The sequence below is a fragment of the Misgurnus anguillicaudatus genome, chromosome 24 (assembly GCF_027580225.2).
Source record: "Misgurnus anguillicaudatus chromosome 24, ASM2758022v2, whole genome shotgun sequence".
Taxonomy (NCBI): domain Eukaryota; kingdom Metazoa; phylum Chordata; class Actinopteri; order Cypriniformes; family Cobitidae; genus Misgurnus; species Misgurnus anguillicaudatus.
In genome coordinates this window covers 20,813,383-20,827,573 of record NC_073360.2, presented here as the reverse complement: position 1 = coordinate 20,827,573, position 14,191 = coordinate 20,813,383, and the positions used below count along the sequence as shown (strand labels likewise).

The 14,191-nt window shown below is 38.8% G+C and overlaps 1 protein-coding gene across 11 annotated transcripts in view; it reads right to left on the bottom strand.

The window, feature by feature from the left end:
* Positions 1 to 1,084: 1,084 nt before the first annotated feature.
* mark4b (MAP/microtubule affinity-regulating kinase 4b) overlaps positions 1,085 to 14,191 on the bottom strand; it is a 49,320-nt gene continuing 36,213 nt past the window's right edge. For 2 of the 11 annotated variants that reach the window (XM_055196487.2, XM_055196485.2), the window contains exons 14-20: positions 13,645 to 13,748; positions 7,771 to 8,046; positions 7,000 to 7,082; positions 3,948 to 3,992; positions 3,809 to 3,850; positions 3,629 to 3,668; positions 1,085 to 2,282 (exon numbers count right to left, since the gene is read on the bottom strand). In XM_055196487.2, the coding sequence (XP_055052462.2) occupies positions 1,949 to 2,282; positions 3,629 to 3,668; positions 3,809 to 3,850; positions 3,948 to 3,992; positions 7,000 to 7,082; positions 7,771 to 8,046; positions 13,645 to 13,748 (924 nt within the window). In that variant the 3' untranslated portion in view covers positions 1,085 to 1,948. Of the gene's footprint in view, positions 2,283 to 3,628; positions 3,669 to 3,808; positions 3,851 to 3,947; positions 3,993 to 6,999; positions 7,083 to 7,770; positions 8,047 to 13,644; positions 13,749 to 14,191 lie in introns of those variants that run through there. The other 9 variants (XM_055196486.2, XM_055196491.2, XM_055196494.2 and 6 more) reach the window with 9 other exon arrangements.

The following is a 14,191-nucleotide window of genomic DNA, read 5'->3' as shown; positions in this document are numbered from 1 at the left end:
GTTGCACTAATATAATATACTAACACTTTATATTTGGCCATCTGCAAACGTCTTCTATCCACTCCACTATAGTACACAGATCTGGTAGCGGTGTTGAAAATGTTGATAAAGTCAACTGTCTGTGTTGCTTCACTGCTGATTCTTACCATACTTCCGTTGCCAAAGATTAAAGAGGCTTGTGTTTGTAGTGCTCATTTCTTTCAGGCAAATCATCATTTTTCAGCCCTGTTAGATTCAACTAAAAAGCCTAAATGGTATGAACAGTTTGATCCCATGCTGCGCGCGCACAAACCTAGAAGGGGTCTATAACGATAGAAAACGGCGATCAGGGAATAACTTCTGACTTGAACCCGAAAAAGTGCATCCATCATTCACAAATGTAATCCACACAAGAGGTTAATTACTGTCTTCAGCAGATAATCGATGTGACTTTGTAATAAAAATATCCATATTTTAAGCTTTATAAACTATAATAGCTAGCTTCCGGTAACGGCGCGATAGAGTTTAGCGTGGTGAGCGTTCGTTGCCATAGTGACCAGTCCAAGATGTCGTGGTTACTAAATATTTATCTCATTTTAGTTTAGCTTTAATAAAAATATATGGAGTAAATTGCAAGTGTAACATTTATCTAAAACTTTATGAATGTGTCATGATGTATTTGCTTTTGGAAATCCTTTGCTATTATTTTATATACAAAATATGAAGAGTGTGTTTCCAAAACGAGATGCGTTTCAAAAATCTAGTTTTTTTGATTGTGCATTCAAATTAATATCAATCAAACTGCAGCCTCCATAACTAAAAAAAAGTACACCACACAAGTAGCACAATAAAAATAACATAATAATAAACATGGTTTGACAATTTAAAAAAAAAAACAGAGTTATCTGGTTTTGAAACCAAACTCTTCATATCTTCTTTCATGTAATACATCACAATATTTATTTCCTGTATGCAGGCATCTTTTCATTTTTAACGGAATACACAAATGAAAATTTCATAGCACTTTTGAAGCTAATGCAATGTAAAATACACATTAAAAAATATTTGTCACGCAAGCCTACAATAAACAAGACAAACACATTGCTGGATTTCAGACAAATGTATTTATCATTCTTGCTTTTTTCAGATTGCACAGCTCAGACATTTTACAATCTTGAAGATGAAGAGTCACTACGTCCAAACGGAGATAAAGTCAACAGTCTGTTTGCGGCCGGTCAGCAGAGTGCACTTCTGGCAAAATTACAGAGGTTTCTATCAGCAAAACACATACGAGAGCAAAACAAAGAGCGTTGTGACTTGGCTCAACAGGTAAATTGCACCATTAGAAGGGAGAACTGCTTTCAAACAGGTGATATCGCTCACTCAGCCCTAAAGTGCTACGGTTCGACCATGTAATATGGGCCTGCCGAGATGCAGGCAACTCAAGGACTAAAATAAGAGGCTCAGAAAAGCAAACATCACCTAATCAATCGGCATCACTGGCAAGTTACTTAAATAACCAATAAAAGACAGATCATATAAACCTGTCAGGAGAAATTGCTATCACTTTCAACTCTTTTAAACATCATTGCATGTTGTGTGAATGTGGTTATTTAAACAAGGATAAAAAATAAAGATAAAGCATACTCTCCTTGCAGGTGCAGAAGGATATACATTAAAAATGAGTTAAATAGCAGCAGTTGAATAGGAATGACAATGAACAAATGCCTGGAGTTAAAAAAACAACAACATGGCTAAGACACCAGGTTAAATCAATGGTAAAAGACCTGGTTGGAGAGTTCCCTCAGTAGGGTTTTTGTGTGAGCAGGTGGCCAGCACTTAATGCCTGTGTGTCTGTGTTCGTCCCAGTCTTTATAGGTGTAGAGGGGGCGGGGCTAGTTCCTTTAAAGCTCATTCCAAATTTCTGTCCCATGTTCATTCTGTCTGTGCCCTCCACCCCCTCTTTCCATCAGAGTTCAAGTTCTTTGGACACTTTGGTGGCGATGTCCCGAAAGGCAAGCGGCGCCCCCCATAGGCGCTTAAATCGAACCCCGCTGGTCTCGGCGGGGCCGCTGGGCAGCTGGCACACCTCAGCTTCAAAGGCAACGCGGGAACCAGCGGCTCCGTGGGTGCAGGACAGGAGGAAGGGCCCGGCCTGGTGAACCTGGCAGCCGCACCCCTGAGCTGCCTCCCGGAGAGCCAGCACCACCTCGGCCGGGTCCCTGGGGCTCCGTACCTTCACATCCCAGCCGCATCGGGGGGTCCGGGGCTCTGACGCTTTTTGATACCCAGATAGATAGCGACTGTGAAGAGATGAGGAGAAGGCAGGGGGAGGTGAAATGGAAAGTGGGAGGCCATGTGTGGATGGGGGTGTGAGATGGGGACAAAAGAGAAATATATTAGAAATTTGTTTAAGCAAAAACATCAAACTGTAAATTCAAACTTCTAATGTCATTTAAATACGATCATTTACTTTTAAAGAACTGCTTTTTATGAAATACAGTATATGTGATAACGCAGCTAAAGTCATTTTTTATGATTTACATAAAATCATAATGTAAAGAACATTCTGTGAAAATATGAACTTGATATATTGACCAAGACCATTTCAAATATTGAAATAAAGTTAAAGCAAACTTTGATACTCATAATCTCATAATTTGATTCTTTAGCCTGGATTTCACAGACCGGGTCGCATATATTTGGGCTATTTAACTTTAAATCCAGTAAGGTTTAACTCCAACCCTTATCAAACAGACCTGAAAAATCTGATCTTCAGGATTACTTAAAACATACAAGTAGTTTCATAAGGGTTAAAGCTAAACTCTAGAGGGCAGTGTCCCTACAGGACCAGATCTGATAAGCCCAGTTAAAAAAAAATTGAAAATATTTTTCTGCCAAGACATTTATAGTCATAAAATGATCTTCAGGGTAGAAAAGGTCAATCGCTAATACCGTTACCTTGCAGCAAACACTGGAGTTCCTCAGGATAATAAAACCATATTTACAACAAGCAGTTAAACTGAACATTACTTAATTCAATCTGACTATCAGCAGTAAGTCATGTAAGGCCTATAAATAAATAAAAATCTTACAAATTTCAATGCACTCAATTGTTAATGCTGAAAAATGGTGCTTGATGATTAAAACATACAGCATTCATACTTATACAAATACAGAAATAAAACAATAAAATAGTAATCAAGCAAAGTAGTTTTACGTATGCTAGAACTGAAACATCTCAGATTCCTGTGCAGCCGTACATCACCTGTCATGCATGCATAACATATGCCTTATATACGGTTTGTGTACATTTAAGGTTAAATTTCATCTTAATAACGTGTCCAGACCAACCGAGCATGGAAAATAAACAAAAGCACGCAGCATGTCATTCAAACATCCATGTTTAAACAAACTGATATATGACTGTGACTTTCCAAATGATTTATGCAATATCCAACAACTGCCAATAGGTAATATACAGTGTTTAATGGAAAAGACAAATACAGAGATCTATATAAACTCTACATAGATCTAAGCTAGTTTTGATGCACAGTATACACACACTGATATCTATAAAATGGACACGATTCAGTCACATTCGGATCAGTCTGATCTGCCATGGTACATAGCACATGCTAGAAATTACCTGTTGTTTTTAGTTAGATTTTTTGTAGTTGTGTCTGTAGCTTAGGAGAAGTAACAGAGACAATCAAAGAGTCTTTAGTTAAAGTAGTACATATGGAAAGATTTGCATTTTTTTTACTGAACAACTATCAGGTGTTTATTTAGATGATGTTTATTCTATAACTGTTGTTTTATCATCTACCTATTTTCAGTTTTCCTTCTGTTTGAGGTGTTTGCTTGTTTTCTGAAATGAAGAAAACGGTCCACAATTGCGGGACGGACAGATTGCGCGACTTTCTCAATAACGCTAAAATATGTAAAATAAATAAAAAAACTCTCACCTTGTGACCGGAGATCTGCAGACTCTCTCAGGTTCGTCTGTGACCCTCAAGAAAAAGACAAAGGTTCATGTTAGAAATCAATCGGCCAATAGAGTGAAAAGTAGCACTGTTTATCCCACCCCTCAGTCAAACATCCAATCACAAGATCAAACAACACTGATGTCACCTTTAAAAATCCACAAAAATCACCACTGACAACAAAAGGAATGCAATGAATGTAATAAACAGCACAACTGTAAGTTTCAGAGGGCTAATTCTGTGTAATTCACATAGTAGTTATTTTGTTATTTAATACTGAAAAATCCAACTAAGACCAGCATAAGCTGGTAGCTGGTTTTAGCTGGTCCTCCCAGCCTGACCAGCTAAGTCCAGCTTAAAAAGTGACCAAAACACAGCTAGACCAGCTTGCTACACCAGCTAAAACAAGCTGGGAGACCAGCTCACCAGCTTATGCTGTGTTTTTACAGTAGGGAGTTCACAACAAATTTCAAAAAAGTTACTAATATGTCTGGTTATTTATTTGTGAGTTTTTTATGTTTTTTCCCCCCTAATTTTCTATGTGAGAAGTATTAGATGTTAGAACAGTCAGTATTAATATACAGTGCAAATGAAAGAAGCCACTATTCTGCCAGTTCACATATTTCCACGTGAGGGCGCTGCAGTTCAAGGCTGCTTGAATGAGTGATTGTGAAACTTTCCATTGACATGATGTAGCAAATGAGGAAGCAAATGGATTCCCTCTTAAAGGGACAGTACACAGCCCCTCCTCAAACATTAGAGTGAAAATGGAGGCTCCCTGTTGGGTGTAAGTAAACAATATCTGGAGAGATATCACATATGGCAAGCAGGGGAGGCAAATGAGCTTGGCCAACAGTAAGTGAGACTTGCCACAAAAGGATAAAATACGGGTTATATAACTGATCTAGATTTAAAGTGGATAGTGGAAGCCCATGCTCTGCATTTTTCAAATTTAGCTCCAGTTTAAATTTATGTCAATCATTCTTATGCAGTCAGACTATTTCTTTTGTAAATGTAGTACAGAGTTTTAGATTATTAGATACAGTAAACTCTTTATAACATCTTATGCCTTAGGCCAAGCTAAGTGCCATTCCTGTGAATGAGTCAGAGAAGTGATGCAGATGCTCTGGTGTCCCTTGAGAACCAACAAAAAAGACATTGGATATAATATTAAAAGATAACACCAACATTTAGTTCTGAATGTAAAAGCCTGTTGATCATTTTCTTACCCTCATGTCATTCAACACCTTTTTGACTTTGTCAAAACCTTATACTTATGGATTTATGTGCTGATCTTATTGTGCCAATTTGTCATTTTGGCCTTACTAGTGTTAAAATTGTTTAAGTGTGATTTTACAGTATACAGCATTGTGGTCAACTACTGTTGTATTAAAGGAAAACACCACCGTCTTTCAATATTTTACAATGTTCCCACCCCAACCTAGACCAATCAACACATACCCATATTCCCTCAATGCTGCACTTTCAATCCCTGTACAGCACGTCGTGACTGTGTTAGCGTTTAGCCTAGTCCCATTCATTCCTTAGGACCCAAACAGGGATGAACTCAGAAGCCACCAAACATTTCCATGTTTTCCATATTTAAAGACTGTTACATGAGTAGTTACACAAGTATGGAAGTGTTTGGTGGCTCTAAAACTCATCCCCGCCTGGATCCCAAGGAATGAATGGGGCTATGACACGCTATACAAAGATCAATTGTACGCATTGAAAAAAAAAAGGCATGTATTAATTAGTCCAAGTTGAGGCATGAACATAGTAAAATATTGAAAAGCGGTGATGTTTTCCTTTAATATGTGCTCTATAAATAAATTGAACATTGAACATGTCTTGTTGAGGGTAATTTTGTGCTCTGAAAAAGAAGAAAAGAATAACATACAGTCTTCGAAAAGGTTTGGAACGACATGAAGGTACGTAAATGACCAAATTTAAATTTCTGGGTGAACTGTTCCTTTAGGGCGCACTCACACTATCCAAACCAAACCGCGCTCGGGCGCGTTTGACCCCCAAAGCCTGGTTTGTTGCCTAGTGTGATCGCTCTGTTCCGCGCACGGGCACGGATTGGTTAATTAAGCCGCGGCCGGGTTGCAGAGGTGGGCTGGAGTGCGGAAGGCTATGGTGTGAGCGCAATCGCGCCTGAGCGTGATTCAAAAGATGAAGACGTCAGTTGCGCGACCACTCACCTTCACCTGCCTCCGTAAAAACCTTTTGAATGTTAGCATTTACGTGAATGTCCGAGCTGCACACGTGACAGATCAACTAAGCAATATGATGACATGTGAGAGGGCTGTCTGTAATCGCGCACCAAACACAGACTTATCATTACGGTGGGTTCCAGTGTTAAGAGAGAGCTTTACTTCCTGCTTTTTTCAAAACATTCGCATCTTAATGACGAAAGCGCGCCCGGACTCGGATCGATAAAAAGTACAGTGTGAGTGCGTGCACCTGGGGGAGTAGGGAGGGGTAACAATCGCGCTGGGGCATGGTTTGGATAATGTGAGTGCGCCCTTAAACAGTTATTTAGTACAGGTTTTTAGGTAACAAGCTCAAGGGAGACACCCGGTGCCAACAAGCGTACCAAAGAGAGCTGAGGTGAGACAGTGAGTAATTTGACAAATGGCAGACTGACTGGACACGTGCTGGTATTCGGTAATTCAATATACTGTGGAAATTAACATGCATGGTGGGTTATATTGGGCACTAGAGAGAGAAACAAGAAGTTTCAAGTTGAGTTTAATTCATTTGATATTGTGCATTTAATTAAGTGTCCTGATGATGTAGAGACACTTTGACTTTCTAAAAATATTTATTTGAAAATGCATTAAAATTTTACTTTCTTTGTAGTATTTTTTAGTGTTTAAAAGCTACAAGCTAAAGCACATCTAATAAACGAAAGAAGCGAAATTTTGCAATGCATTAAAACCACTCCGCTTCAGAATGATCAAGATCTGATACCAGCACATGCCCAGTATTGACAGATGGGAAACAGGCCACAAACAGTAAGAAAACTTACTAACTGTTTTTGATCCCTGTGGCAGAGTGCAGCCCGAGACGGACTTGTTTGAGCTCTGGCGCTTAGACGGGTCAAGATTGACCCTAAGAGTTGATGGGGGAAGAATATAGAGAGATAGAAGAACAGTGTGGTAGCAAGAAAATAGAAGGGACAGGAAGATTCAGAAAAAAATAAGACTGTAGCTGATTGGCAAGGAAAAAGGCAAAAAACAAATAAAACAGAAACACAAGAGCACCCAAGACCATAATACAGAGGAAAACAAGAGGAGTGGGAGTTTAAAGCTGTTGGTTAATAACAAAGGAGGCTTGAGGCATGGGACATAATATGCAGAGTAAGGACTTTACCCATTGGACGTCACCCTAGACAGGTGATGAATCTAATCAATGAGCTTCGTTTAAAAGATGGAAGTGTTGGGTTTAATCTAATAAAGAGTAGCTCTGCTGTATATCTCTGGAAAGTATTTATTTTTGGCTTTCAGCCCAGAAGGGCACATAAACAATTTCACCGAAGAGCAAAGAGCCCCATCAGCGTTACTACACACTGCTGAACATCTCTATTCAATTACCGACTCCAAACTTATATCTAACTCCATTACCTCCACAGGACAATGGGCATCTAACCAAATGAAAGATGGGTTCTAGAGTTGGAGCCGGTTTCATTTTGATTTCACATGGCTGAATATTCTTAACAAAGGGAGGCAGGATGTAAAGAAGTTTTTTCTATAATCTCTCACGAAGTTACAAAGCACCATCTCTCTCTCTCTCCTCTTACCTGCGTGTGAGTTTGGAGGTCAGCTTGGAGAACAGGTTGGTTGTCGCCCGGCTGCGTGAGTGTGGCAGAGGGCTGGCTTCGTGGGACAGGGTGGGTGAGGTCGGTGGCGCGTGGCTGGAGGCCCGATGGTCCCGTAGCTGACCTCCGTGAAAGGTGCTACGAATGGTTGTGCCCCTCGTCAGGCGAGAGCGCTCAGAAGATACAGAGCTAGACGCCCCTGCTCCAGAGATACTGTGGGTGGATGGGGAGGCTGGAGGTATTCGATGTGACAAGGAGCTGAGATGAAATAAAAACGAGAATTGGAATTAAATGTAGCATAAACTCTGTTCATCAGGAAACAAATTGTTATGATGCATTCACACCAGCCACGGTTGAGGCGGCAAAAACGCGCTATTCGCGTGTAGTTGGACGCTTGAACATTTAAGTTTAAATGTTCGCGTGTGAAATTCTAGTTATTCGAGACATTCACGCGTAAATTTGCGTCATGGGAGAGGCTTCGCTTCCTGTAATCACATCACTACTACAGCAAGGTCTTGATTGGTTAACGTGGCGTGAAAATCCTCCGAAGTTCAGATTTTTCAACTCGCGCATTTCCCGCGGCAACGTTCAATTCGCACGCAACACGCCATCCGCACCGCATATTCCGCGCCATTCGCGCCGCAGGATGCCTAATCACTTCTTTGCATTGACTTAACATGTAAATAACTCGCGCTTGCCGCCTCTACCGCGTCTGGTGTGAACCCTGCATTATGCTTTGCTAAGAAAAGCATATATACTGTTGGTGTACAAGAGGTGACGTAAAAGCATTCCTGATAACAATCCAATAGACAAGAATATCAGAGAAACTTGGAACTGGAGTCTTTTGATTTGGGATAATAGGTAACCATCATCCAGAACACCCTAGCATCATGTACAGACAAACACTCATGTTTTAGGCTAATTTAATATATGAAGGAAAGGCTAAAAAGAAAGTCACAACTCAAGATACGAATAAACCTAGTTAAGATCGCAGTAAACGGAGAGACAGCTGTAGCTGGGTTTAGTTGAGCGTAAATGACGGGCAGGATGCTGAGTCACTGTGGCATGAGCTCTTGTGTTCTGATTTCATCTGAGAAACAGCCACTTAAGCCAAATAAAACTAAGCCCTAAAAACGCTTGCACACAACTGCACATCTGAATGGCTGAGGAGGCATGCAGGAAATTAAAAAGAGAAATCATATCGCAAGATGTGTTTTGCATGTATTAATCTTGTTCACAAACCTGGTGCAATGTCTAAAGTGAAAGCGAAACTAGATTTATTTGGCAAAGTAGTGCCTGCCCTAAGCAAAGCACTTCTAAGTGATTTTTAATGTGTTGCTATGCACCCAAACAGCAGATGACTCTGGATCTGATCCGCACCGAAGTCGGCAGCTCCGGTGCGGATCTGGCCCGGAGTCGGCTAAGGTCTGGGTAGTTGCTAAATCGTTCTAGATGGTTTTCAGGTGGTCAGCCTTTAAGCTAAAAGTACAGACCCATGTTTATGCTTACATGAGGGTCATCGTACAGTGTGCGTGACACAATTTTCGCCATCAGAATAAAAAGCGCCCACTGTACACGGATCACAGGATTTTTGTAACTGTTCTTCGTCTGTGTTTGTGTCCGCGACTTGCAGTTTGTGTGTTCACTACTCATTGGATGGGTTAAATGCAGAGGTCACATTTCAAGTATGCATTCCATACTTGACAAACATGTCACTTTTACTTCCCTTTCACTTTCACTTACTTCGCAAAGTATTACCAGATATTATTCATGTGATGTCACCATCAAAAATGAATACATTCATTTAAAGTTCTGTTTAAATTTCAACCCTAAATATGTATGAGCAAACGTAAGAGTGACGTTTGCTATCCAAACGCGTGTCATATCCATTTAGCAGGATTCGTGTCTCAGCTCTTGGCATGCAAAAGCCTCTGTCCTCTCCATTTCACTCAGTTCTGGCTCTAATCTAACAGATCTCACATGCTGCCTCAGTCTGGCCTAAAGCCACTTTACTTAACGCTCTAAATAACTCTGCTCTCACACACACACACACACACACACACACACATGCACACATGCACGCACACTACACTTAGGATTTCCTGTAACAAGGTTCCTCCTGGGTGACTACATTGCACTGCAGACATTAATAGCATCACAAATATGACCCTGCCTGAAATGTAAAATTTTCTAAAAAATTAATCTAGAAAAATATAGGGTATTAATATAAAACAATTGTACATTAGCAATACCAACTAAAAAAAATCAAATCTGTTGTAAGGTTTGTAATCATGCTGTTACAGGGTTCCCGCATCTTAGTTAACTTCAAATTCAAGGACCTTTCAAGGACTTTCCAGGTCCAATACCCTCAAATTCAAGGACTAAATGTGGGGACCCCTTTTTAAGTGAGAGCAAGGTTACATCGGGTTACCTTTTAAGATACATTGTTACAGTTCACTGCGGTGACACTTTGGGGACGCCTCCAGGGGTAAGTGCGTCTGAATGTGTATATCAAATTCAACCATGGTGTGGCTTAACGACAAAGACACGGGAGCCAGGAAGTATATCGCTATCAGAAATATTGCCAAAGACGACGTTACAGGGACGCAGGAAGTATGGCAAGGGAGATGCAGCGTCTCATTCCCTTCTCAGGGAACAACCGTTACATACGTAACCCGAGACGTTTTCATGTGTCAAACACAACTATGCAAAAAAGCATTTTGGTATGAATCAACATTCGCATACAGAAGACAAAAATTTAAAGCGAACAGTTTAGCACGTGTGCTTAAAAAGTCTAGAATTTTTATGATATTATCCTACACTACACAGGGAATAATATGGATTTTTTTCCAGAAAACTTTCTGCATACACAACCTTTAAGAAGGACCTGTGGGAACCCTGTGTTACATTTACTGTATAGTGCAATCAAACAAGAATGTGCATCAAATGTTTCATAAGATGTATATTAGTCTTTTTATGTAAATTATATTTACATAATGATTGTCTGTAGGATTACAAAATCTTCTCTGTAACCTAAGTTAGCAATCAAGTCACAGTTTTAACATTTTCTTATAAATGTCTTCCAAGAATACATCCAAGTTCATCCACATTAAGTGACAGCACCAGCTGCTTTTAAACAACAACCCAACTCATTTGTGTCTATTTTTATATTTTTAAATATGGTTGATTCCTAAATAAATACTCCACCTCCAGAGCTATGAAAAAGCAACCTCTGTGTAATAAAATATCCCTCTAGGTAAATTAATTAAAGGGAGTGGAACAGCATGGGTGTGTACAGTACAGTACACGTGTTTTAAGGTGTCATGCGCGCAAATGTGTATCCATCACATCACAGTGATGATGATGTTAAGTGTATGGACACGTGTCTACTGTACTGGATGGACTCAGGGCAAACAGGCTTGTGACCCAGACAATCCATGTTCATTTTCCTCTCTCTCTCTCTCTCTCTCTCTCTCTCTCTCTCTCTCTCTCTGTCACATGACAGCCAGTCTTTAGACCTCCCCCATACAGGGGGACAGAGAGAGAGATGTGCAGCCTGGGAAACAGACTGATGGAGACGAGGATGATAAAAGGACAGAGAATCTGCCACAGCTGAAACATAACAGAGCAAATCCTTATCGATTGAAATCTCTTCAGGGTAAACAGAACTGGTGTTTCTGGTCCTGTGAACTTTTAGAAAACACCTCTTAAGGCAGTATAACTAGTTATTTATTCACTAACAATGGTGAACAGGTTATCATTGAAAATTTTGGCTATTATTCTGACACGTCACAAACATTGCCACGCCAGTGTCATTTCCATTACGGTTTTTGTTAGCCATCTGCTAAAGTTAAAGAATTACTCCACTTTCTTTAAAAAGAATCACGATAATTTACTCACCCCTATGTGATCCAAAATCTTGATGTCTTCCTTTGTTCAGTCGAAAAGAAATTAAGTTTTTTGAGGAAAACATTCCAGGATTTTTCGCCATATAATAAACTTTATTGGACCCCACTTCAATGCAGTTTAAAATTGCAGTTTCAACGCAGCTTCGAAGTTCTCTAAACAATCCCAGGGTGATTCTCACGAAACCATTGAAACACCACGGCACTAATGATTTTAGCTTTAAAATGTGTAATATAGTAACATTAAAAAGCATCAGAATTAACACAATACTGTGTTCTACTTTGCACAATGTGTGATTTCAACATAAGAATTTATAATTGCATATTTTATCTCATTTTCTGCTGAAATTCTCATTACCGCAATGTGTCCGGCAGTGTTTGAACATGCGTTATGTTGTAATTTAATCAAATTAACACAAAAATATTAAGAAAAAAAATAAATGGATGTTTTGCTAGACTACTTTAGATGACAGAAATATTTCCTGAATATTAATGTGTAATAATAATGAAGAAAAATTAGGAAAATGATGTGTCCATGCCTGATGTTCTCATCCTCCGCAACACTTTTTGAGAACAGTTTAAGCACACATACAGAATTTTAATAAAGTTTGATTTTGAGTGACCAAGCACATGGACCAGTTACTTCAAGGTGGCTACCAGGTAAGATCATTTTTTTACAGTTAATTTGAAATATTGTCTTGTCAGAATGCTTACACGACATTTTGATTATCATTACCGCAACAGATGCTTATTAAATGTTAATTTAATTAATAGAAGCATAATACTTTGATTTTAAATGCATGTGCAGAATCTCCAAATTATGTTCTTTCAGGTTTGTCATGTCATTTTGAAAATATGTCAGTGTTAATGTTTTCTGACTGTTGCGGTAATGAGATTTTTTAGGACTCATTTTTTAAATTATGTTACAAAAAGTGTTAAATGATAAGTAAAAGTTTTTAAATTAATGTTCCCATTTACTCCAGACTTTGTTTTTCAATGTCTGGTGGAAAAAAAGTTAATTTAAGCAATTTTTACACTTTCATGCTTGACATTTTTAAAACCAAGTTTTCGTGAGAATCACCCCCCAAGTGAGGCATAAGGGTCTTATCTAGCAAAACAATGTACTTTTAACAACAACTTCTCGTTTTGCGCCATCCGTGTGACGTGCCATATGTGAAACGCACATTTGCAGACCATTTTAAACAATAAACTAACACAAAGACATTAATTAATATGATTCCACATACAACAACCACAGAACGGTCCTCTTCTCTTCATTTGTAAACACTGGGGCGGTAGTTTCGCATACTTGACCTCACGACGGCATGACGCATGAGTAAATTATCTGGATTTTTTTTTGAGAAAGTGGAGTAATCCTTTAACTCTTTCTTTGTCTTATATTTGTACACTTTTTGCACAATTTGCCTAAATTTCACCATGACTGGAAATTACTCGCATCAAAATGTCTTAGATTTCATCACTAGCATGTGCTTCATTGACACTATTGAACACTGTTGTCTCTCTCCTTGGTAATCAAGTTTACTTTAGATAAAAACTATTACACTCTTATGTCAACCCAGCATTGGGTCAAAAAGGAGCCAACAAAGCAGTTGGGTTAAATTAACACAGAAAATGTTTACATTTGACCAAACAATGGGTTAAAACAACCCAGCATTTGGGTTGAAACAACCCAGCATAGGTTAAATTACAATACAAGGGACTGGGCTCGTCCCTTTTTGTTTGAAAATAACCCCAGCATTTTTTAGAGTGTATATTAATCTGTTGGGTAAAACAGAAATTATCCCTGTGACAAGAAAGACTCTGCAGTTAAAGAAACATCAGCATATACCTAATTTACTAATAAATAAAAGGAAAAACAATAAAACTAAAATATGAATTGTAATAAACCGTAAACACCAAAGACAAACTCAGAGATATAGACACACTTTACCTATTTTCCTTCCCATTTTGCAGTAAGTTGTGTCTGTCTGTGCTGGTGCGGTCTGTACATACATATGTGTTTCTACGAGTCATGGCACTAGAAGGGATGTTGTTCTGTAGAAATAAACAGAAATATTTGAACACAGATGTATTGCTTGCCACAGCGGCTATGTTTTCTTACACACGTGTCCCCTAAAATTAAAGAATTAAAAAAAATATCTAAAACATACACTGTAAAAAAATAATACGCTGGATTTACTTAAAAAAGTGGAAGCAAAAATGATATTTTTGCACTATATTTTTAGGTAAATTCACGCTTTATTTTTTTCAGTGTACTTATTCTTGTATTAAATGTAACTATAATGGATTCTTCAGTGCTTTGCAGTGCATTTTATCTCATAAAACTTTAAAAGAAAAAACAGTTTGTGCAGTCACTAATGACCCTGTGACTATTGACTCCCGATTTATACTAATCCAAACATGGTACATTATATCCCGAGGGAAAGTTGTTGTCATTGGTGTATTGGATGTAGGGAAAGTTTTAATGTATGGCACTT